This window comes from Zea mays, chromosome 1 (assembly GCF_902167145.1).
Source record: "Zea mays cultivar B73 chromosome 1, Zm-B73-REFERENCE-NAM-5.0, whole genome shotgun sequence".
Lineage (NCBI taxonomy): Eukaryota > Viridiplantae > Streptophyta > Magnoliopsida > Poales > Poaceae > Zea > Zea mays.
Window position 1 is genome coordinate 192,940,421 of NC_050096.1, and position 25,792 is coordinate 192,966,212.

General features: G+C 46.3%; 3 protein-coding genes across 8 annotated transcripts in view; 2 read left to right on the plus strand and 1 right to left on the minus strand.

Moving 5' to 3' along the window:
• LOC100501057 (DNA dependent RNA polymerase D largest subunit) overlaps window positions 1–25,792 on the plus strand; it is a 68,029-nt gene that overhangs the window by 31,335 nt on the left and 10,902 nt on the right. For all 6 annotated transcript variants that reach the window (XM_020539025.2, XM_020539026.2, XM_035959905.1 and 3 more), the window contains 3 exon segments: window positions 22,931–23,157; window positions 23,283–23,456; window positions 23,549–23,686. In XM_020539025.2, coding sequence (XP_020394614.1) covers window positions 22,931–23,157; window positions 23,283–23,456; window positions 23,549–23,686 — 539 coding nt within the window.
• Window positions 111–17,765, plus strand: LOC118476091 (uncharacterized). The gene has a single exon (XM_035964193.1). It carries the CDS (start codon window positions 11,748–11,750, stop codon window positions 14,067–14,069), a length of 2,322 nt encoding a protein of 773 aa, XP_035820086.1. The 5' UTR covers window positions 111–11,747; the 3' UTR covers window positions 14,070–17,765.
• LOC118476092 (uncharacterized) lies at window positions 19,029–20,266 on the minus strand. The gene has a single exon (XM_035964194.1). It carries the CDS (start codon window positions 20,144–20,146, stop codon window positions 19,196–19,198), a length of 951 nt encoding a protein of 316 aa, XP_035820087.1. The 5' UTR covers window positions 20,147–20,266; the 3' UTR covers window positions 19,029–19,195.

Below are 25,792 nucleotides of genomic sequence, written 5' to 3' on the forward strand. Positions count from 1 at the left end.
ACTGTGACTTTCCTGTAGAAGTAAGAAATCATGGTCTGAGCTATATAGGATTCCTTTCTAAACTGCAGTGCGGAGGGGCAAAATCTTTCCAGGTGTAGCTTGTATGGCTGTTTCTTCTGAAATTTTGTGAAACCATAGCTCACTTCATTTGGCTTTTTATTATTCTAGCATCACATGATTTTGTAGCAAAAAAGTTTGAACCACTTCATCCTAAAAAGAATGTCATCCTAGGTTTGGCTGAAGTCAAACTTGAACGTTCGACTAGGTTTATAAAAAAGTATTATTAACATCTGTAATTCCATCTGTAACCCAGTTCTTCTTTAGACCTTTCTTTTCTTCTTAAATATATTTAAGGCGCAGTTCCCCTGCGCTTCCGAGAAAGAAAAAACTCCAAATAGGTTGATATGAAAGTATATTCCATTATTCATCTAATGACACTATTTACGTATCATAAATATTAGTGTATACATCGACTCCTCGAAAAGCGAGAATAACATTCTTTTTGGGACGAAGGGAGTGATTCTAAATAGACATTAACTATAAAATTTAGTTGTCACAGAATATAAAAAGGGCAGCCCGGTACATGTGCTCCAGCTTGCGGGGTCCTGGGAAAGGTCGGACCTATTTGGGTCTATAGCACGCAGCCTTTTCCTGCATTTGCAAGAGGCTGTTTCCACAACTCGAACCTAGAGGTCACAAGGCAGCAGCTTTACCCGGCACCAAGGTTCCCCTTCAGCTGTCACACAATATATCTATGTTTTTTCCTTGAAACACAGAAGAGCTGTGTGTCATTGCACTGATTCCAGATCTGTTGATGTATAGAGATCTTAGGAATGTATCAAGTGCAAACCAGCTGTTCGCCACTACAATGCTAAGTCACTAGATTCGGGAATGAAAGTAACTTAGGGTGTGATTGGTTGGCTACATTAGACTGTATCCAGGCTTGCACAGTGAGACCAATGCTTCATTAGCTAGTGTGTCAGATTTTTCCGTATTAGATAATACATGTTTATATAAGCCGGTGGACAACAACAACAACAAAGTCTTTTAGTCCCAAGCAAGTTAGTATAGGTTTTTTTCTCTCGAAAGCGTAGGAGAACTGCGCATCAATATATTAAGAAGAAAATAAAGGTACCGATGGACCCAAAGCCTCCACAACCAAACTCATCGAGGCCAATATCACTGATACAAATAAAGGTCCATAGAGCTAAAAATTAACGCGACATGAACGCACACGCTGCCTAAGGCCAAAGCGCACGAAGGCCTGAGGCTCCAGCTAGGCACCATAATTGAGCCTCAACTGTGAATCTGTGATATCCGATAGGAGCAAGATGAGATGGCCCCCGCTCTGCCCTCTCCCGCTCTGCCCTAAACCCTAAACCCTCTCCCCTTCAACCCACCCCTTTCCCTTCCGACGCCCACCCCTCTAACAGCCCCTCGTCGGTCTCCACCCTAGATCCGGTGACCAACCCTCTGTCCTTCAACCTCCCGGCGCGGTCTCCCAGGTAGGCCGTTCGAAATCCTAGAGGTGGAGTCATTCCAACTCCGTCTCCTCGTCCGGCGGGTCTGGTTTTGCTCCAGGCTCCTATAAAGATGATGTTCTCTCCAGTTCCAAGCGTGATACCGGCTCCCTCTCCACTTCCAAATGGGGTGCCTGCTCCCCTCCAACTGCTCTGACTCCACTAGCTCATGTGTCGAAAACCAGTGTGCTCTCTAGGTCGCTGATACGACCTGTTCGGCGACAAGGACAGGAAGAGGAAGGCTGGCAGTTGGTTGAGAGCAGGAGAAGACATCGTTTTGCTGTGCCACTTCCTCGTCGAGGGTCCCAGGTGGATCTTCGAGGCAAGTGCTACAACTGTCTTTCTGCCCCCCATCTTGTCGTAGCCTTTCGTAGCCCAACGCAGTGTTTCCGGTGCTTCAAGCCTGGCCACCAGGCGACATGGTGCACCACCCTTCCTGAGTGGAAGTCAGTGTGATAGCGGCTGAGTCATCAAGGGTCGTGCCCTCCGTTGTGGCAACGGTTGTCGGTGCAGAGGGGACCCGGGCTTCAGGAGGAAGGTACCCCATGGCTCAGCACAAGGAATCGGTATGGGTAAGAATCACTCTGCCATTAGAAGCTCTGATGAAGGATTCTAATGAGGCATTCGACTCTCAGCGCTACCTCCGCAACAAGAGGAAAAGGAGAAGATCGAAGAAAGGAAAGGAACGCTCTGTCGTCGGCACCAGTGCGAGACATGAGTCTCCCATCCCACCTGATGATGCTGATGCCAACCGCTCTCCGAAGGTGCAATGCTGGCCGTGGGACTTCCAGCCGTTGCCAGATGCTTCAATTGATGCTTCATGTGTTATGGTTTTTTCTGATGAGATGGTTCGTGAGGAAGTTCGCTTCGCCGGGCCTTGTTTGTCACAATCGCTGGAACCAGACCTGAGGTGCTAGGTCTGGAAAGTCTAGAAGAAGTGGCTCGTAGTTTCGACGTCGACATTAATTCAATGACAATCCATCATTCCTTACCTGAGGACTTCCTGTTGTTCCTCCCTGACTAAGAAACGACAACCATAGTGCTCAACGTTGGCAAGGTATTTAGGGGTCCTCGTTTCAGTTTACTGTTCAAAAGATGGTCAAGATTTTCACATGTTTCCTCTTCAACCTTGCCTCACTTGGTGGATGTGGAGATCCGAGGAATACCACAACATGTTTGGTTTCGTTCAACTGCGGAAATCATCCTAAAGATTCTTGTTTCATTGAAGAAATCCATCCGGACACCTTGATGAAGAGGGATTTTCCATCCTTTGTCGTGAGAGCACGGTGTTTCGATCCAGAAAAGTTGCAGCGAGAGATGGACCTCCATATTGCTGAGCTAGGATTGCAAGTCAACGAAAAAAGATGCTTATCCTATAAAATTAGAGTGAGGGTTCTTCAGGGAGACCGACAAACCAGGATCATGGTTCCTCCGCATCCCATCGGATGACGACAATCCACCGGGCGGATCAAACGGCAACGACGATCAAGGGCACCAGGACTCTCAGCCTCGGCATTCGGGCGGCTCACAGGATCGGCAGCGAGTAGCTCTTCTTCGCCTGGGACCGCAGCCGCTGGTTGGACGACAGAGTCATGAATGCACCTGGAGAAGCTGATGTCACCACGCCTGTAGCCTAGCGGGGATGAGGCTGCACCTTTGGTGCAAGATTTTCGGTTACTGTCTCTGGATACTACTGAGCCAGCAACCGAGGAGTCGCTGGAGAATTATCTGGGGGCTTCGCAGTTTCCCAATGACGTTGTCGTGCCCCCCGTGGAGAAGGTGAATAGTCCCCGATACACTGTTTATGATTGATGCCGGACAAGCCCCGGTGGGCCGCAGACCTCAGCCACGTCATTTTCGCCTCAACCCATGGTGGTTGGGTCGCTGGAAATGACTGGGCCAAGATCGCTGCACCCTGCGGACTGTCCCCCTCCTATGCCTCTACTCATGCTGCAAGAAAATGGACCACAGTACAATGCCCAAACTAGGCAAACAACACAAGAAACAAAAAATAGACCAAAACAGCAAAAAATAGAATAGCCCTATTCTCAACTCATGCTGCAAGAAAACGACCCCAGCTGCCACAACGTAAGTACTTGAATTAGCCCTGACCATATTGAAGGCAGCAGGAAAACCAAGGCTCTCAAGATGCTTTACACCAGCCCTACTCCAACACTCCACTTCGTCCATAAACAAACATTGAATTGTGCTCAATGAAGGTCTTGTTCCATCAAAAACAGCCCTGTTGCGATGGCGCCATAAGTACCTGGCCTCCAGAATGATGATGCTGCCTATAAATACCCTTTCTTACTCGTTTGTGCATTTTTCTATGCACCTTGCCCCACCACACATCAAAGGATATCTCATCTATATCAGGAGTGAGATGAGCCATTCTTTTTTTGAACAAACGCAGGAGAGTTGCACATCATTATATTAAGAAGAAAAACATAGGAGAGACAAGACTTGTCAACCCCTAAAATAAAGGCCCATAGGCCAAGACCCCCTTCACTCTAACACAACGTGCCATGCACACAGAGCGACACCACAACCAAAGCGACAACCAACAACCAAACTGCTAGGGTCCCCTAGGGAGCTGGCGCAGGAGGAGGTCTTGCAGAGCTGATGCGCCAGTCAAGCACTGCCCTCCTCAATCACATCACACCTAACTTGCTGGGCGCAAGGTACAACGCCCTCAAAGACACAAGCATTACAGTGCTTCCAAATCTCCCAAACAACCAAAATGATCAGGGAGTTAAGACCTTTTCTTAGACTCACTTTTGATACTTTGGCGCCACCAGTTTGAAAACCGTGTGCATCCAGGCTGAGGGACAATGGCTAGGAGGCCCAAATTGTGGAGGATTAACGTCCATATTTGCCGAGCAAACACGCATGAGACAAGAATATGTTGGATGGACTCCTCGGCCTGAGCACACAAAGGGCAAGCAACTGGATGGCGCGGGCCTCTTTTTACCAGTCTATCAGCTGTCCAAACCTTGTTTTTGATTGCCAACCATACAAAGAATTTGCATCTTAAGAGGGCCCAGGTCTTACAGACACGTCGCCAAGGGGCAAAAAAGATAGAGCCAATAAAAATGCATCATATGCCGATTTGCTACAATAAGTACCATGACCAGAGAGGCGCCAAATATGCTGGTCTGCGATGTCAGGTTGAAAATCTACCCCATCAGCTAAGTTCCAGAGCTGCAGATACTCCACTAAAACTGGTACAGACAAGCCTCCCTTATATCTGACACCCATTTACGATCTGTGAGCCCCTTCGCTACTATTCTCCGCTTTAAAGCCCTTTTAAAATCATTTGGATCAGGGTTGGACAGTGTTCAGCCATAGTTTTACCAAGAAGCCAACGATCAGTCCAAAACTTCACAGATTCACCACTGCCTACCACGGAGACAACAACCAGATCAAAGAGTGCCTTTGCATTACAGTGCACTCGGACAGGGAGTCCAGCCCATGGTCTTGATGCATTTGTCTTCTGTAGCCAAAGCCACCTGGCACGTAAGGCCCATCCTAGCATCTCCAGGTTGAGAATACCCAGACCACCATACTGTAAAGGCCGCTGGACAGTTTCCCAAGACACAAGGCGGGTTACCTCCATTTGCATCACCTTGCCCCTTCCAAAGAAAGCCTCTTCTTCTCTTATCGATTGCCTTAAAAACCCATTTAGGGAGTTCCAGCGCAAGCATAAGATAGATCGGGACAGAAGACAACACTGCCTTAACCAGGACAAGACGACCAGCCTGGCTCAGAAGTTTGGCTTTCCATCCTGAAAGTTTATCAACAACTTTATAAACTAGTGGCAAGAGATCGGAGTTAGAGAGCTTACGGATCGACAGAGGAATCCCCAAATAGGTGCAAGGAAAAAATTTATATCACATGGCAATAAGGCAGAAATGGTGGCTAGCTCATTCTCTCCACATTGAATGGGTGTAACTGAACTCTCGGAAATATTCGTTTTTAGCCCTGTAGCATGACCAAAGATGTCTAAAATGCTGATAATTGCTGAGATATCCTGGTGGGAAGGTCGCAGGAACAGAACAACATCATCAGCATAGAAAAAGATACAGTGTTTGGCTTATTGAGAGGCGGCTGCAGGATATGCAAGAAGAGCACCTATCGTATCTTCCTTGATGATATCCCAACAAACTTTATAAAAACGACCTGTGAACCCATCTGGCCCGGGAGCCTTGTCCAAAGGTAGATCTTTTACAACCGACCAGACTTACCATACCAGAACTGTCTAGCAAAACTGCAAGCGCATAAGAGGTGCAAGATAGTTTCCTGTTCCTGGTCACATAAAGGACATACCACCGGGTGCGGTAATCCTCTTCTTTGAAGCCTATCAGCGGTCCAACATTTATTCCTTATTACCAACCAGAGAAAAAGTTTGCATTTAGGGGGCGACCATGACTTCCACAACCTTTTCCATGGCTCAAAGGAAATAGCTCTCATAAAGAACGCCTTATAACATGACTTGGAGGAGAAATGCCCCGAGACTGAATGCGCCCACACATGTTTATCATCCTCTTGGGTAAGCACTACCCCTCTTAAAGCATCCCATAACTGCAAGTATTTGCTGTAGCCCCAACAAAGACAATGGATTCACAATATCACTAACCCACTGCCAGCTATCCATCGCCTGAGCAACAGTTCTTGAAGAAGCAGTTCTGCTGCCCACCATACAGACAACATCAGGGCTAAATCTTGTACCGACTTCCCATTTAACCAATTATCCGACCAGAAAAGAGTATTGGCACCATTTCCTATCACAGATACCACAAAAGACTTCAAGAATTTTCTAACTTGCTGCTGCACATGAACAGTCAACCCAATCCAAGGTCTAGATGGATCAGTTTTTTCTAACCAAAGCCATTTAGCCTGCAATGCCCAACTCTTAAGCTGTAAATTAGGAACTACAAGACCCCCTAATCTTAGGGTGTGTTTGGTTTGACTTTTGGCTTTGGCTTTTGCCCCCTAAAAGCCAAAAGCCAAACCAAATGGCTGGATCCAGAAAGCAGTTTTTTCTAAAAGCTGACTTTTTCGCAGTGCAAAACTGAAAGCACCTCTGGACCTGCTTTTTGTGGCTTTCAGATGAAACTGTGAAAACATATATCGAAGAACTTTTAACGGATTTTAGTGGTTTCCACCAAATGGTTTTTAGCTTTTTAACAACTCACAGTCCACAACAGCTTTTTCCACAGCTCACAGTCCACAGCAGCTTTTTTCACAGTCACAGCTCAACCAAACAGACCCTTAGTGGCCTTGTTACTATTTCCCAAGGGACAAGACAACTTCCACCATTCACCTCCTTTCTTCCTTTCCGTAGAAACCCTCTTCGCCTCAGTCTTGCACTGGGATTAGAGATGTCAATGGGGACCCGATACCCGATAACCCGTGGGGAATTCCCCTATTAGGTACGGGTATGGGACAAAAATTGTCCCCATGGGTATGGATATGGGACAAAATCTCCACCCATTGGGTAAACGGGTATGGGTTTGGGAAGCAATAATCCGAACCCGATTACCCATGGGTATTTCATACGCGTACACCTGTCCTGTTTGTATGAATGAGTTGAGGCCGAGTCGGCCATCAAACCCGGCAGACTCCATTTCTTATATTGGTCCCAAGTACTGATTTCTTTTCTGATGGATGGATGAATGGATAATGGTTCATGGATGAGTGCTTGCCGATGTGGTGATGTATGAAATCTAGATAGTTTGTGCTAGATGTTAGTACCTAGTTATTCCTTAATTTGGGATGGGGACCCATTGGGGACCCGAAACCCGAATGGGGATGGGTATGAGATGAGTTTTGTACCCATGATGGGTATGGGTATGGGTATGGGGATGTGTCAAACATGATGGGGATGGGTCTGGGATGCTATAACCCGATAGGGAATTACCCATTGACATCTCTAACTGGGATGCTAGAGACGGTGATCTCTGACTTTATTGGATCCATATCAATACCCAAGCAGAAGTTCCCCGAAGCCGCACAGCTCAAAGTTTACTAGCGAAGAAGAAGAAATGAGGAGGATCAGGGGCAGGACAGGGCACATGACCTGTCAGGATTGGACTTGGGCGTCGTACCAGCCACGGCTGTTCCACCTGAGTCTTACACTGCCAACCATATCCTGAAGAATTCAATCAGGAAGGATCAAACTGTTGTTTCGGCTGTTTCTAGTGCAATGGATTTCATTGGCAAAATAAGTATGAAACCTGCAGCCTTCTACCAAAGCCAAAGCTCACTCAGAAGACCTTCATTCCCCCCTCTTCTGCTACTGCTCTGCGACGCAGCAGGCACGTTGCTGGGATAGGAGTGGAGTTTAACATGCGAGATTGGAGCTGCAGAGCATCCAAAAAAGCCTTGAAAGCCCTGCACATCATCAACGAAAATGAAGAAGTCAATAAAGAAGCCCTGGATGACTACGCTCTGCTTTTCAAGAACCCTCTATCACAAGCTCAGGTGGAGGCCGCCTTATCTGCACTCTTTGGCTGGTCCACACCTGCAGATTTGCAGTTCCAGTAACCCCCCTGGTGGTAGTCTTGTGGTTTAGTTTTCTTTATGGATCCTTCTAAAATATTGGTTTGGACACAAGTCGGCCGACTTGCCAGACCAAGTCGACGACTAGTCGACTGAGAATTTCCAGTCATCTCCAAGTCGCCCGACTTGCCAGAAAAGTCGAGCCGACCTCACCAGTCGAGATCCTAGGGCCGACCCAACGACTAGTCGCCGACTTGAAAACTGGGCTGGTGGCTAACTTGTGTGTATGGGCCTCAGGGGGATAATGATAAAATTTTGTTCCTCCAGGAACTTAGGGAGGTCAGGGCTGCTTGTCTAGGTCCATGGATGTTGGCAGGCGACATTAATATGATTTACAAGAGCTCAGATAAAAATAACTCCAACTTAAACAGGGCCATGATGGGTTATTTCTGGAAAGTGATTAATGATCTTGCCCTCAAAGAGATTCAATTGCATGGTCGCAAGTATACCTGGTCAAATCAACAAGACAATCCAGTTTTGGTTAAACTTGACAGGGTCTTTTGCTCAGTGGATTGGGACTCCTATTTCCCAGGTGTGCTCCTTCATAGTGCAGCTTCCCAAGAGTCAGACCATTGTCCCTGGGCCTTAGGAACAATATGTTTGGAAAAAAGATATTCCACTTTGTATCCTTTTGGACCAAATTGGAAGGCTTTCATGACATTGTCCAGGCTGCATGGGATTCAGTTCAACCTTCCAGACGCCCTTTTCTGACTCTAGAGGCAAAGCTGAAAGAGGCAACAAGAAAATTGCAGAGTTGGAGTGACAGGCAGGTGGGACATGCTTCGCAATTAGCTTTGGCAAGGGACTTACTGCATAAGCTAGAAATTGCTCAAGATGACAGGGCTCTTACTCCGGCTGAAACCTGGCTTAAAAACAGGCTCAAGAAACATTCCTTGATGACGGCGTCCTTTAAAAGAACAATGGCAAGGTTGAGATCTAGGATTTCACAGCTGAAGGAGGGATATGCCAATACCAAATACTTTCAAATGCATGCCAGACACCGAAAGAAAAAGAATCTGCTGACAAAGCTGATGGATGGAGATCGTATTTTTACAAATTACCTTGAGAAGGCAGCCCTGGTGAATCAGTTCTACACTAAGCTCATTGGTCAGTCTAGGGACAGAGAGAACAATTGATCTGGAGGCCCTTGGTCTAGTAAGGCACAATCTTTCTGACCTTAACTCTCCTATATCTGAGCAGGAGATGTGGGAAACCATCAGTCGTCTACGTTCTGATAAGGCCCCAGGACCGGATGGCTTCACATGGAGGTTCTATAAGGTTTGCTAGAATATTATCAAGGATGATGTGTTGGCTGCAGTATCAGCAGTATGGAGTAGGAATTTTGTAAACCTTAATAGACTTAGCACAGCCTATATCACGATGATTCCAAAGGAGGGAGCTGATCAGGTTAAAGATTTCAGACCAATCAGCTTAGTGCACAGTTTCGCAAAATTGATCACAAAGGTCCTTGCTAATAGGTTGGAAAAAAGATTGAATGACATGGTCTCCCAAACCAAAGTGCATTTTTTTAAAAGGAAGGTTCATTCAGGACAATTTTATGCTAGTGCAACAGACATCAAGGTTGCTTCACCAGCAAAAGGTGGCTCGGTTCCTTCTCAAACTAGATATAACTAAGGCTTTTGATTGTGTCATGGCCTTTCTTGCTTGAAATAAAACGACATTTGGGCTTTGGACCAGACTGGAGAGACATCATCTGTGGGTTATTGGCTTCTACTACAAAGGTGCTTCTAAATGGGTGTCTCATTCTCTACTGTTGTTAGAATAATAATACCTCTAATCGAACATATAAGGTGACCATATGTAATAAAATGTAACCAAAAACACAATTTTATTGGACACGACTTGTCTATGAGGACAAGAAAACACGAAGGCACTGCATATGTTTACGCTGGCTTAGCACTTACTGCGTAAGTTCTAATGCAGGCTAAGTCTGCTTTACAGGTCCAGACTCTAGAATTACTTTCTTCTTGGGAAAATAAGGTAGGATTTTGTTTCAGTAGGAGTAGATGGCATATAGAAATGTTACTATGAGCTGGTGACTTCTATTTTTGATCCAGTTGAGTCCATGATTGAAATATCTGTTGGTGGTTGATGACATTCAGATATTTACAAATCTTTTTGGAATTTCTTATGTTGGTTGATGTCCAGATAAACATTTCAGGTCTATATACAAATCTTTTAGGAACTTCTCATGTTGATTGATGTCCAAATGAACAAAACTAGTAGGTTATAGAACCTAATATGTTTTTTGCACTAGGTAGTACTACCTCCGTTCTCAAATATTTGTCGCCCGCTAGTTCATTTTTGAACTAAAACACAACAATTAAAAAAGAACAGAGGGATTATATATGTTATGAAGTTTTTTATGAGTGTTATATATGAAGTCACAAATGATGCCCATGTCAAAGGTTCAAAGGTGGTTCTGATATCACCAATGACAGACTTAATTAAGTCAGTCTCCAATTAACCAACTGATTTGGCAAGGAATCAGTTAAGCACCTAGCATACAACAAGCTATACTGATAGTTCTGAGAATTCTTAGCTTCCTTCAAAAGATTATTCTTGTAAGTATAGTGCAGCAGATCACCAGGTGATCCTTGATAGACTTTGGGAAGAAAGAATATCATCAGATGATCTCGTTTAGATGATCTGGGAGTTCACACTCTGGACTGAAGCTGTCCCCACTCACCAGCCAGATCATGCTATTGTATTAAAGCTATTCCCTAGAAAGCATCATTTTTCACCCATGGGATATCTTCCCTACCATAGAATTTGTGAATAAATTTGAGTAAGAGGGTTGTATTCTGAATCTTCAAATTGAGGACACTCAAGCCCCCATTATTTCTAGGGCAGGTCACTTTGTCCTAGGTGACCAGAGGGTTTCGGTGAGCATTTTCACTGTTACCACACCAGATACAGTCCCTTCTGATACGATCAATACCATTAATGACAAGATCATTCGAGGACGTGATGAGCTCTCCCGCTCCCAGCCCCTCTCCCTCCCCCAGCCCCTCTCCCTCTCCCCCTCACACCTCCACCAGCCTCTCGCCGGAATCCACTCCGGACCCGTCGACCAACTCTTCGGCCCCCACCCCCTCGGAGATTGCCCCCAGTCAGGCCAGTCGCCCGATCCCCCAGGAGGCAGGACGTTCCAAGTCCTAGAGATGGTGTGATGACGTTATTGATGGTGACTCGTCGGGAGGATCCTCCTCTGCTTATCATTCCTATAAAGAAGCTCTCCTTCAACCTTCTGGTCATGGTGGTAACGCCCCTGCTCCCCCTCTTCCCCACTTGAAGACGAAAGCTGGTGACCAGTCAGAGGTGCAAGGGTCTTCTGCTGAAAGTCGACGTCGAAAGGAGGATGGCTGGCAGGTGGTTGAGCATAGGAGGCGCCACCTTCCTCGTCGAGGATCCATAGTGGATCTCCGAGGGAAGTGCTACAAGTGCCTTTCTACCTCCCACCTGGTAGCTTCCTGCCGACGTCCTACGAGGTGCTATCGCTGCTTCAAGTTTGGCCATCAAGCGGCAAGGTGCCCCTTGCCGGAAGCTGGGCGAAAGACAGTGTGGCAGCGGCTGGGCTCTGGTGGAGATCGTACTCCGGTGTGGCTGCGTTTGTCTGGAGTGGACAATTCTGGCCCAACGGTGATGGATCGTCCAGTCATTCAGCGCAAGGCCCCAGTCTGGCGAAGGCTTTCCCCTCCAGTGAACTCCCCATTAGTGGAAAAAGAAGCACAGGGTGGCATGCTTCTGCCTGTTGGACGTATGAAGAAGAAGAGAAGACGTTCTAAACGCGGGAAAGGCAGCTTGGGACTGCAGTCGGGCCCAAGTCAGCCGCATCCCAATCCCCCTGATGCTGTCCAGAGCGCCTTGCCGCGGAAACCTTCCTGCGTATTGGAGTTTTCCACTGATTTGGCAAGAAAGGAAGCTGCTCTTCGGAGAGCCTTGTTTGTTTCGGTGGTTGGCACCAGGCCGATGGTTCGCGGGGATGAGGTGATTGAGGAATTGGCGCGAAGTTTCAGCATCAACCCTGATGATATGTCTATCCAGCAGGCCACGCCGGAAGATTTCCTACTATTCCTGCCTGATGAACACACAGCGACCCAAATTCTTAACGAAGGACGACCTTTCAGAGGCCCTGGATTTTCTCTCAATTTTAAAAGATGGACAAGATTCTCTCATGCCTCGACGACGTCTATGGCGGCACTGGTTGATATTGAGATTCGAGGAATTCCAGCTCATGCTTGGGATATCTCCACGGCAAAAATGTTACTACAGGATTCGTGCTGGGTTTTGGAATTGTTAAGGGATTCAGGAACATCATTTCTGCTACGCGCCTGGTGTTTTGACCCAAAATATCTGCATTCAGAAATGGAACTTCATATCGTCGAGCCGGGCAGTGATGAGCAGAAGAAACGATGTTTGTCATACAACATTTCCATGACAGTGTCATCGGTGCCCTTTCAGATGACCAATAGCACTGAAACTCTATCCCCTTCCTCTGACGATGGTCAGTTTGATGAAGGAAATGACAGTGATCCAGCTGACTCCCAGCAGCGCCGCCTTCCACCTCAGCCACCTAGGGAATCTGTTCACCTTTGGATAGGCGCCCAGTTTGTGTCTGGAAGGAGTAGGGCGCTGTGCTCGGTTGAGGAAGCTGAAAGGATGGGCTTAGGCGCCTCTTCGGGACTTAATGCACAACATTCAATGCGGCCCCTTGAAGATTGCCCGACCTGGGGAGATGAGATGGGAATGCAGCTGGTCTGTGGCGCCTCGGGTCCTTCCAGGCAGATATGTGGCGCCTTGGGTCCTTCCAGGCGGATATGCGGCCAGCCGTCCATTGATGCTTGCGTTGCCCAATTAAATAACGCGCAGCTCGATGCTCGGGCCGGCTCCTTCATATCGGTGGAGAGATCCCAGGAGTCGCCTTCCCCTTCATGGAAGCAGTGCAGACAGTTGGCTAATGAGGCACGCGACCTTGGGGTCCGAGCTGCCTCCTTTAATGATGAAGAAAGAACCAAGGTGCCACTAGCTGTTGGGTCGCTGAATCAGTTGAGGTCAGCCTCGCCCCAGTACCATTTAGCTGCTGGGCCGCTGGAGGGGGACCGGACTGATTCGCCCCAAGCTACTGGGCCTTTGGGATTTACGGGTGAAGCACGCCAGGATGATCTTGTGGCTGAACCGGTGGATTGGGCTACGACGGACCTCACCCATCAAATGTACATTTCTGAGACTGAGAGGACGACCTTGACTCTGGGCGATCATGAGGTTGCGGACAGCGGAAGGAAGTCCTCAACCGGGAATTTGCTACACCAATCCATTCACTGCACTACTGGCATTGAACAGCCAGGGATGCTACATATTAGGGGCCTTCAATCATCCAAAAAGCTGATGGTATACTCACGAAAAAGGTTCAACAGTAGGGACAAGTCTGGAAATATGAATGAAGAAGGGAGTGGGCCAATCGCATCTGTACTGAGGATTGATACTGATGAAAATACAGTGTCCACGGTGCGAGAGGTCAGCCTAGCTGTTACTACTGATGATAATCAGTCAACTTCGCAAGAGACCCAAACAGGCAGTACGCAGCTCAAGAACAAACAATTCCTTAGCAAGCTCTCCAAAAAGATTTCAGGCCTCCTTGCAACACCAGAAGATCCCCCTTTTATGACGTCTAAAAATGCCCAAGTTGCAGAAATTATCCCACGCCGCAGCCGTCGAATTGCTGGCGTGGGAGTTGAATTTGACAACATGGATTTATCCTCAAGAACCACAAAGAAAGTTATGCAGGCCTTGAAAGTAATTGGGGATCCTGGGGCAGTCACCCAGCAAGCCAAAGAAGACTATCTGAAAGTATTCTCCACTGAACTTCCTATTTCACATATTGAAGCGCTGGCGTCCTTTTTTGGATGGGTGGTACCAGATGATCTCAAGGTGGGCAGCATTAGTGTTGGCATTAGTGCCTGTTGAGTTGTCCTGTAGAGGTCGCTGATGTAAGAGGTTTGTAATGGATCCAAAAAAAATCTTGAGCTGGAATGTAAGGGGTCTCAATTCTACATCTAGGCAATGTTCTGTTAGAACTTGCATTGATGCTTGTGGCGCAGACGTTATCTGTCTTCAGGAAACAAAAATGCAGGAAATTAACAGAGGAAAGGTGCTGGCTATTTTGGGAACAGATTTTGATCAGTATGTAATGCTGCCGTCCGAGGGTGCTAGGGGGGGAATTCTGATTTCCTGGAAAAAGCATATAAAGGTGACAGGGCTGAACAGAGTGGATTCTTATAGTATCTCCTTGCAATTCCAGAGAAATAATGGGCAGTCTTGGTGGCTGACTTGTGTCTATGGACCTCAAAGTAATTCTGAAAAGATCCTTTTTCTTCAAGAGTTAAGGCATTTCAGAAGCATCTGCTCTGAGCCTTGGGTAATAGTGGGAGACTTTAATCTCATCTACAAGGTTGAAGACAAGAATAATGATAATATTAATAGATCTATGATGGGTCGCTTCAGAAAATTTATCAATGATGTTGGTCTGATTGATACTCCCCTAATTGGTCGCAAATATACCTGGTCCAATCATCAATCTTCACCAACACTGGTCAGACTGGATAGAGTTCTCTGCACTACTGATTGGGAAGCGTTGTTCCCTAACCATCTCCTTCAAAGTGCTGCTTCAGAGGACTCAGATCACTGCCCACTGATTCTTGGACTTAACAGTATGTGTTCTGGCAAGCGTCGATTTCATTTCGAATCCTTTTGGCCAAAATTGGAAGGGTTCCAAGAGGTAGTTCTGGAAGCCTGGAATTCGGTTAATGAAAGAAGTTGCCCTTTCCTGACATTCGAACTGAAATTGAAATCAACTGCCAAGGCTCTGCAGAGATGGAGTGCTAAGAAGGTAGGCCATGTGTCCTCCCAGTTGGCACTTGCTAGAGAAATTCTTCATCAGCTGGAGATTGCCCAAGACTCTCGGCTCCTGTCTCCTTTGGAGGTTTGGCTCTTGAGAGGGCTTAAAAAACACTCCTTAGCCCTTGCCTCCCTCAAACGCACTATTGCCCGCCTACGGTCCAGAATCAGTTGGATAAAGGAGGGCGATGCCAACTCTAAGCTTTTCCATATGCATGCTAGGCACAGGCAAAGGAAGAACTTTGTTGCCAAGATTGTGTCAGGGGTGAACACTTTCACTGATCACGGCGAGAAGGCTAGAGCAGTAGATGAGTTTTATTTCAAACTTTTGGGCTGCAAGGCGGACAGATCCTTGACTGTTGATTTGGATTACCTGGGTCTACCTTCTCATGACCTGACTGATTTAGATGCGCAGATTGATGAAAATGAGGTTCTGGAATCCATAATGCAACTACCTTCTGATAAGGCTCCGGGGCCTGATGGTTACACAGGCAGATTTTATAAAGTTTGTTGGCCAATTATCAAGACGGATGTGATGGCTGTTATTGCTGCAATTTGGTGCAGAAAATTCCAGCAGTTTGGAAGACTTAACACTGCATTTGTTACTCTTATCCCTAAGGAGGGGGCTGAGGAAGTAAAAGACTTTCGACCTATCAGTCTGGTACACAGCATTGCTAAACTTGTCACCAAGTTGATGGCCAACAGATTGTCCCAACGACTGCATGATCTTGTTTCTCTTAGGCAGAGCGCCTTCATCAAGGGCCGTTTCATCCAAGACAACTTCATGCTGGTTCAGCAGACTGCCAGATTGCTTCACCAGCAAGGCCAACCGAGGGTTCTTTTGAAGCTTGACATCACTAAAGCCTTCGATTCTGTTTCTTGGCCTTTTTTGCTTGAAGTACTTCAGAGATTGGGTTTCGGGCAGATTTGGAGGGATATCTTAAGTGGCCTTTTAGCAACTTCCTCCACACAGGTTTTACTCAATGGAGTTTCGGGGAACACCATCCCCCACGAGAGGGCTGCGGCAAGGGGATCCCCTCTCCCCTATGCTTTTTATTTTAGTGATGGACATCCTTGGTTGCATTGTGGCCAAAGCTGATGAGGAGGGGCAGCTTGAGCCTCTCTCTTCCAAACCACTGCACCACAGAATTTCGCTATATGCTGATGACGCGGTTCTTTTTTTCCACCCAAGGGAGAGTGAAATTCATACTGTCCTAGGTATTCTGAATTTGTTTGGAGAAGCTTCAGGATTAAAAACTAATATTCAGAAAAGCAGTGTGTATCCAATTCGTTGTGGGCAGGATGAGCTGGACATCCTCAATGATTGGCTTCCTTGTGAACTTTCGTCTTTCCCATGCAAATACCTTGGTCTACCTTTGTCCTTAAAAAAGCTGTCCAATAATCAGCTGCAGCCCATTATTGACAAAGTGGCTGATCAACTTTCTGGGTGGAAAGCGGACCTCATGACACGGCCAGGTAGAAGAGTGCAGGTTCAGTACGTGATGACTGGCATGCTTATATATCTAGTCATGGCAGTTGACATTCCCACAGGCTCGCTCAAAGCTATCGACAAGATCAGAAAAGGATTTCTCTGGCGTGGGAGGAAAGAGGTCAGAGGAGGACATTGTTTAGTGGCTTGGGGAAGAGTTTGTAGACCTCTTGAAATTGGTGGACTTGGGATTTCTAGTCTTAAAGAACTAGGATGGGCCTTAAGAATGAGATGGTTGTGGCTGCGCAAAACGGATCCGGATAAGCCTTGGTCCTCATTGCCCATGCAGATATCCAACAAAATAAAGGCCTTTTTCTGCACCGCCCTGCTCACTGAAATTGGAAATGGGTCCTCAACCTTATTTTGGCTGGATCGTTGGGTCCACGGAAAGAATATTGAAGATATTGCTCCTCGACTGCTTGCAGCGGTACCAAAAAGAATTAGGAACAGCAGAACTGTGCTTGAGGCCTTGACAGACAGGAGATGGCTAACTGATATTAAAGGGGCCTTGACAGTAGGTGTCTTTGCCGATCTCCTAGATCTCTGGGATGAACTTCAAAGTGTCCAGCTTCATTCAGACAGGGAGGACAAACATATTTTCAGGTTCGCTAATGATGGAATTTATTCAGCGAAAGCAGCTTACAATGGCCTCTTCATCGGGTCGACCATGGCTAAGTATTGGGAACTAATTTGGAAAACCTGGTCCCCTCCCAAGTGTAAATTCTTTTTATGGCTTGCTGATCTTGGAAGGTGCTGGACAGCAGATCGTTTGCAGAAGAGAGGTCTTAGCCATCCTGACAAATGTGTCCTGTGTGACCAAGAGCAAGAAACCATAGATCACATTTTGGTGGGGTGTGTTTTTGCTAGGAGTTTTTGGTTTCAGCTGCTGGGACAGGTCAACTTATCTGCCTTTACTCCTGTGATGGGAGAAACTAAAATGATGGAGTGGTGGAGCAGAAGCAGTGAGCAGTTACAGGGGATTGCTAAAAAGGGACTCAATTTTTTGATTACCCTTGGGCTTTGGACTCTCTGGAACCACAGAAATGGATGTGTTTTTGATAGAGCTACACCTAGCATGGAGGGTGCTATCAGAAGAGCTGAAGAAGAAATTATTATTTGGAATTTTGCGGGGGCCAAACATCTTGCCCTTATTACAGCTCCCATTCCAGGTGTCATGTAGGGATCTAGGAGTGAGTTCAGTAGTTAACCTCATTAGGGAAGGGTGTTGGTTGGTTAAGTTTAGATTGTGGGGGCAGGTTGGTCTAGTTTGCTTTCTTTCTTCTCCTTTTTCTTTTTCTTTTTCTTTATATTTCTTTTTCTGTTGTGTTTGTAATTGGTCTAATTTTTAGACCCTTCTTCTTAATACAATGATACGCAGCTCTCCTGCGTGTTCGAAAAAAAAATATCATTAATGACCGTCACCGACACCTTCAAAGTGCACATTGCAAATATGGGCATTGCAGAGTAAGTAGAATTGACCAGAATAAGTCTTCCTGCCATAGATAACCAGGAACTAATGGAATTGAGCCTTCTTTCAACTTTGGTGATGAGAGAGAGATAGTCCTTGACCTTCAGCCTCGTGAGGCCAATTGGCAAACCCAAATAAGTGAATGGAAAAGTGCCAATTTGGCATCCAAACACCACCGCCAGCTGGGTGGTTTTGGTGACATCAAGGTTGATCAACAAAAAACATGATTTGGGAAAATTAATTTTGAGTTCTGTCGACGTGCAGAACGAATGTAGAATTCCTTTTAAGCAGAACAACTCCCTCATCGAGGCCTTCATGATAATGAGGGTATCGTTAGCATATTGGATGACAAGGAAGTTAGAAGGGGTGATGCTTTCAATAGGAGCCGAGAGAATGTCCATATCTGCAGCTTTGTTGATGATGCATTGAAGGTCCGCCACAATAACAAAAAGGAGAGGTGAAAGGGGATCACCCTGCCTAACCCCCCTCTTGCACCGAATTTTTTCCCCGGGAGGCCAGGATACCATTCAATAATATTGCAGATGATCCTGAATTGAGAATAGCTTGAACCCAACTGATCCAATTATCAGGGAAACCGATCTGTCTGTGCATTGCCAAGATAGCATTGTGCTCAATTGTATCAAAGGCTTTAAAACCACTATTTATTTTTTGGACTGCTGACATTGATGAATATACTCATAAGTCCAAGCCAAACAATATTGAATAGATCTGAGTTTGATGAACCCATACTGATTTCTGTGGATAAGACTCGGCATCTTGGGCTGCAGTTTGTTGGCAAGGAGTTTGGTGATCAATTTGATGGCTATGTTGAGGAGGGAAATGGGTCTGTAATCATTAATGTTAATCAGGTTGCTGATCTTGGGGATCATAGTAATGAAAGAGGTGTTAAGACCTTCAAGATTGGTAGTCGAAGAACTCAAGACATAACTTGTAGAAGTCATCCTTGATGATGGGCCACCAGGACTTCAAGAATCTACCATTAAATCTGTCAGGGCCAGGCGCCTTGTCAGTAGGCGTATTCTGCACAACTCTATCGATTCAACATTGTTTGGAAAGCGCAGGGGAACTGCGCCTTAAAATATATTAAGAAGAGGAAAAAAGGTCTATAGTAGACCAGGATTACAACATTTAACTCCTTACGGAGGCCAGTACCGCACATAAGTGAAAGAGTCCAAGGAAGCCAGACTCAGAAAACTACTAAAATAGAAACAGTAGGGTTCAACCATTTGTCAAAGAAGCTGCCAAGAAGGAGAGACCCTTGGCCCCAGCTAATTCCCAAAGTCTTCTTTCATCATCAGCCTGCCGAAGGATAGAGGGGAGACTGGGAGTCTGTCCATCAAACACACATCTGTTACGGTGATTCCAGATCGTCCAGGCCCCTAAAGAGATCAGCGAACTCAGACCTTTCTTGACCATGCCCTGAACTGTTTCAGAAGCTATCTCCCACCATTCCAGGAAGGAAGTCAGGCCCGGCTGGGGAGCCAAGTTATCCAATCCGAACTTTCTGAGCAGATTATACCAGAAAATCCTTGCAAACACACATGAGACCAGCAGGTGATTAATAGTTTCAGGTTCTTGATCACACAATGGACAACTGCTAGGATGATTGAGCCCCCTTTTTGCTAATCTGTCAGCAGTCCAGCACCTGTTATGGGCCACCAGCCAGAGGAAGAAACGACATTTTGATGGAGCCCAAGTTTTCCAAACCCTCTTATAGTGTCCAAATGCACAGGATCCCAGGAAGAGACCCTTGTAAGCTGCCTTCGCTGAATATTTTCCATCTCGGGCTATACTAAAGATGTGTCTGTCTTCAATGAGAGGGTGCAGCTCAAAACCAGAGAGACAGTCCCAGAGCTTAAAGTAATCTGCCAGAACTCCAACAGTAAGACCACCTCTAATATCATAAATCCATCTGTTGTTTAACAAGGCCTCATGAACCGTTCTAATTTTTGCTATCTTCTTTGGGATTATAGAAAATAGGCTAGGGGCAATGATCGAGATGCTTTTACCCTGCAACCAGTTATCGGACCAGAAGAGGGTACTATGTCCATTACCTACCATCGAGACAAGGACTTTACTGAAGAACGCTCTGGCTTTACTTGGAACCTGAATAGGAAGCCCTGTCCAAGGTCTTCTAGAGTCGGTTTTTTGTAGCCACAGCCATCGCATCCGGAGGGCCCATCCAAGTTCCGGTAGACTAGAGATACCCAGTCCACCCAGCTGAAGTGGGCAACACACCTTGCCCCAAGCCACCAAACAGTGTCCCCCTTTAGCTTCTTTTCTTCCTCTCCAAAGAAAGCCCTTTCTTATTTTATCTATAGCATCAACTGCCCAGTGGGGTATATCAATTGCCATTGCCAGATACACAGTCATACCTGTGAGTACATGTTGCACTAGTATTCTCCTGCCTGCTCTGGTCATCAAATCAGCTTTCCAATTAGGAAGTTGGTCAGCAAATTTATCAACATACGGCTGGAAATGTTGCTTGGACAGCTTGTGCAAGGATAGGGGAAGTCCCAAGTACTTGCAAGGAAAAGCTGCGATCTCACACCGTAGCAGACTTTGGACTTCCAAGAGAGTTTCTTCTGAACACTGTATGGGGTAGACATTGGATTTTTGCACATTATTTTTGAGACCAGAGGCACTGCCAAATAGCTGCAAGATATCAAGAGTGATGGAGATTTCATCCACCGTAGGGTGTAAGAAGAGGGCTACATCATCTGCGTAAATGGAGACTCTGTGTAGCTGTCTTCTTGCTGCTAGCTGCTGCAATAAACCTGCCTCTTCTGCCTTTATAAATAGGTGTCCAAGGACATCCATGACCAATATGAATAGCATCGGTGAAAGGGGATCCCCTTGTCTAAGCCCTCTTCTATGCTGAATTTGTTGTCCAGGAAACCCATTGAGCATGACTTGTGTGGTGGATGAAGCAAGGAGACCACAAACCATGTCCCTCCAGATCTGTCCAAACCCAAACTGCTGCATGACTTCAATTAAAAAGGGCCAGGAGACTGAGTCAAAGGCCTTGGTGATGTCAAGTTTGAGGAGCAGCCGAGATAATCTTTGTTGATGAAACAGTTTTGATTTCTGTTGTACTAACATGAAGTTGTCCTGGATGAATCGCCCCTTAATAAATGCACTTTGATTTGGGGAAACCAACTCTATCGATTTCATCTGTAGAGAACGACATAGTGAGGTCCTCTAAACCTTCCACGGGATGAACCAAGTTTGCAAGGTTGAAGATCATGGTGGGGTCATCAGAGACCCCCATACGATCCTTGAACACCCTCTAGAGATAGGCAACTTTTTCTTTATGATATGAGAAGCTAATACCTTCCTCATTGGCTAAGGTAGCAATGACATTGTGCCTGTGCCTGTACCTGTTTGTTGCATCAGCATGAAAAAATTTAGTGCATTCATCCCCAAAAGTGACCTATCTTTCAGTGTATCGTTGCCTCCAGTAGCTGTTTTTGTATTTTAGAAGCATGTCAATCTGAGTCTTGTTGATTGATCTCAAATTATTTTTCTGAATAAACAGAGATCTTTGTTCTTCCAGTTTATCAATGACTAAAATAACTTCATTACAATTTGTAATCAAACGGTTCAAGTTGGAGGTAGAAGATTTGCTCCATTTCTTGAGATCATATCGAACATTCTTGAATTTGGCAACCACTCTTGCAACCCTGGAGACTGTTCTGACCTCTTTATTCCAAGCATTGGAAAACCACCTCTGAAAAACCTGGCTCCCCTGAAACAGGTTCTTTCTGGTGGAAGGATGTTCTCAGGCTGGTTGACTATTTTAGAGGCCATGCTATGCCTTGTGTTGAGGATGGCAGGACAGTCCTTCTGTGGCAAGAAGTTTGGAATAATATCTCCCCCAAATTCACTTTTCCTTGCCTTTTCTCTTTTGCCAGGAAAAAAGATAGTTCGGTTCAAGTATTTTTGGACAGCATGAATCTGGAACACAATTTTCATACTCCTTTATTCCTTTATCCCCTCAGGCTGCTCAGGAATATCAAGCCTTTCATGAGATTGTCAGTAACCTCCAGAATTCTAGAGCTGGTAAAGACAAATGGACCTACCCGTGGGGCAACTCCACTTTAGCTCATCCAAGTTCTATAATCTTACTTTCCAGTCAATTCAGCCCCCTGCAGCCTTTAATTGGATATGGCAGTCCAAGGTCGGTAAGAAATTCAAGATCTTTGTGTGCCTGGTCTTCAGAGATAGAATTAACTCAAAGAACATCCTCAGAAGAAAGGGTTTCTTGGCATCTGACAGTAACTTTGACTGCACTATGTGTGACCTGCACTGTGAGGAGGCGACTTATCATCTACTGTTTTGCTGTCCTTTCAGTACGGGATGCTGGAATTATGTGGGTTTCCAATGGAATCATGATCTTGATTTCTTCTCGATGATTGAAGCTGCCAAGGGCGCCTTTGGTCATAGCTTTTTCATGGAAATTTTGGCCCTGGTGGTATGGTGCATATGGAAGTAGAGGAATGATTTTATCTTCAGGAATGAGGCTCCCTCTTTTTCTTCTGGGCGATGCTGCTTCAAAGATATGTTGAAGTTGTAAATGCTGAGATTTAATCCCTCTCTGGTCTAGTTGGTTTTGCTTGCCCTCCGGGCATTGTACTTTGGTCCTCTTGGACCTTTTTCCCTCTCTTAATATAATAACGTGCAGTTCTCCTGCGCGTTCGAGAAAAAAATACCTCTCTTAAGTCTAGAGTGTTGCTTTGGCTAAATTCTCGATAGCTACCTCTCTGTTTTCTTTGACTCCGCTTGAAACCCTTTTTTTCTTAAGTTTTAATAAAAGCGTGCTGTAGGGGTTTCCCCTACAGCCTTTCCCCCTCAAAAAAAGAAAGCATCATTTTTGAAGATTTTCACTTGATCCTACATCTACAAATCTGATAGCATTTGATGTTTGGCTGCTTATCCTCTTTTTGTGTGCAGGTTTTTTGGAATTTAAGGATGTTGAGATCCAGTGTCCACATGATGGTGAACTTCTTGTTAAAGTTTGTATGTCTGAGCATTGTAAAGGGGGGAGGTTCTGGCCTACTCTACAAAATGCTTGCATTCCAGTAATGGAGTTGATTGACTGGGAGCTGAGTCAACCAAGCAATGTATCTGATATTTTCTGTTCATATGGCATAGACTCAGCATGGAAATACTTTGTTGAAGTATGTGCCTCCTCCCCCATGTATTTGTTGCCATTGGTTTTCGTTTTAACTTGATAAATGTTTGGGAGCCTGATTGCCTGCTGTTGCTTCATTTTGAGAATTGATTTTACTTGTTATATTTTCAGTCCTTGAAATCAGCGACTACTGATACTGGGAGGAACATTCGCCGGGAGCACTTGCTGGTTATTGCAGATAGCTTGTCTGTAACTGGGCAGTTCCATGCATTAAGCAGTCAAGGTTTAAAGCAGCAGCGCACTCGGTTATCGATCTCGTCTCCATTTTCTGAAGCATGTTTTTCTGTAAGTACCATATGATTTTTGTACTATTTCTTTACGTGAATTGCCTGTTTAAGTCTTCCAGGCGTATTGTGAGTTTATCATGCTTTTTTCAGAGGCCTGCACAAAGTTTTATAAATGCTGCAAAGCAATGTTCAGTGGACAATCTGTGTGGAAGTCTCGATGCAGTTGCTTGGGGCAAAGAGCCTTTCAATGGGACGTCAGGGCCTTTTGAAATTATGCACTCGGGAAAGGTGTGTATCTATGATTGTATTCAAAACATTCTGCCATAGTGACAGATGCACACTATTTTCAACACACACTTCAATGCACTCCCAGAAAGTGACGATGACAATTTTGAGGGTTGATGCACATGACACCAGTATTTACAATACTGATTGTGTGGAGTTTAGTTTTTGCAGAAAGATGGATGCACTAACTATTTAATATTTTTTCTTATTTTCGTGCCCATGTTTGATGATTGTGTAAGGATAAATGTTTGACAAATAGTTTTTGATTTCTTTTGTGAGAGCATTAAGTGTTAACTCTGCTTGATGTTTTGATTAATTAAGACTGGTCTATCCAGTTAACATTCGGTGGAAGGCTGCTGCTGGCACTGAAAATTCAGCTCCCCGCCCCCCTCCATCCTCAGTGATCACTCCTGCAGAACCTCGTAGTCATTTGCCTCCCGTTCTTCGCCCGCATACAGAGGTCAGAGTAGTGGCGCTTCCTTTGGTCGTGATCAAGGCACAAATCATTATGTTCAGGGTTCGTCCTCCTGCCATGGTTTTCGTGAAGCTAGCTGCAGGGATCCTCAGGTTGTGCAGAACGTGACCCTTGAGCCACCCCATGGCTCGGTCATAGCTCCGACGCCCTCCTTTCTTGGACTTCCTGAGGCCGGTTTGCAGACGCTTGAGTCTGGCCACCCCACACTCTCCACTCAAGGTTTTACCGAAGATGTTGGTGGTGGTTTATGCGTTGTGCAGAATGTGATCTTGGAGCCACCCCCTGGTTCGGTCACAGTTCCGACGCTTGTATCTACTCACGCCACAACCTCCGCTCAGGGTAGTCTCAAAGTTGATGATGATCTCCTCTGCGTTAAGCAGAACGTGAACCTTGAGCCACCCCCTGGTTCGGTCACTGTTCCGTCGCTTGTGAGTGCTCAGACAGTCCGGCTTGATTCCAGAGCTGAAGGCAGGAAATCCCTGGCTGGAAAACCGTTTAGGTCTACTTCAAAGTTGCCTGCTGGGACTTATGGTATTAGGGCTGGCTTGCAAGCATCCAGCATGGTAACTAAGGTTTACTACAGAAGACGGCTGTGTGGGAAGCAGGAAGGTTCTCTAATTTCAGAGCAGCTGCCTATGTTGGAGCTTGATGGTGCATCAATGGCTAATTCTGCGCACGCGACACAACTTGTGGGTGATCTTGTGTCATGGGCATCATAGGGAGCGATCACTCATGTGGGGCCGCACCTATGCGCACCAAAAGCGAGAGGCCGCAGGGGGCGCTGGCAGCAGCGCGCGCAAGGAGGGCACGAGCGCTGGCAGCAGCGCGCGCAAGGAAGGCATGGCAAAGGAAAGCGCGTACAAGGAAGGCATGGCAAAGGAAAGCGCGCGCAAGGAAGGCATGGCAAAGGAAAGTGACTGATTTGGTGGCTAAATTGATAGACCTAAATTGTAGGGGAGATAATTTCAATTAGTCACTTGCCTAATTAGTGGTTGCCTAGTTGGTCAACCGGTGGCCTATATATAGGCCTGTACGCAGGAGACAAAGGAAGAAGGAATATATTATTAAACCAATCTCTCTCTCTTGCAATGACTCTCAAGCGCCTAGGGCTGCTACCCTAGAACCAAGCCTGCGGCAGAGGGGTATAACCTCGCCGGAGAAGACAGCTATCCCCATGGACCGAAGATCCATGACACTGGACCGAAGGTCCATGACACCTGGTATCAGATCCAGGTTATCCTCACCACCACCAGCCGCCCATCCCTCACCACCACCAGCCGCCGCGCCATCAGCCGCCGCAACGCCCTCCCACCCGCCCTCTCCAACTCTAGATGCGTTCACTCGGCTCAAAGAGAGTTTTGGCCGCTTCGCAGAGCAGTGGGATCAGTTCGTTGTGATGTTCCACCGCTACAAGGAGAAGACAGAGAAGGAACTCCAAGCAGCGGTGCGGCTTCAGACGGCAGCGCGAGGGTTCCTGGCACGCCGCCAGGTACAGTCCCTTCGTGGGGAGAAGCACCTTGCTGTGGCCTCCAGGGCCACCCCATGGCCGTCATCACATGAGCAGGCCGTGGTGCGCCTGCAAGCCACAGTGCGCGGCTTCCTTGTTAGGCGGGCGGTGCGGAAGCTGCACTTGC

Coding starts and splice junctions, on each gene's coding strand:
- LOC118476092 (XM_035964194.1), bottom strand. CDS start 20,146: ATGCGATGGCTGTGGCTACAAAAAACCGACTCTAGAAGACCTTGGACA.
- LOC118476091 (XM_035964193.1), top strand. CDS start 11,748: ATGGATCGTCCAGTCATTCAGCGCAAGGCCCCAGTCTGGCGAAGGCTT.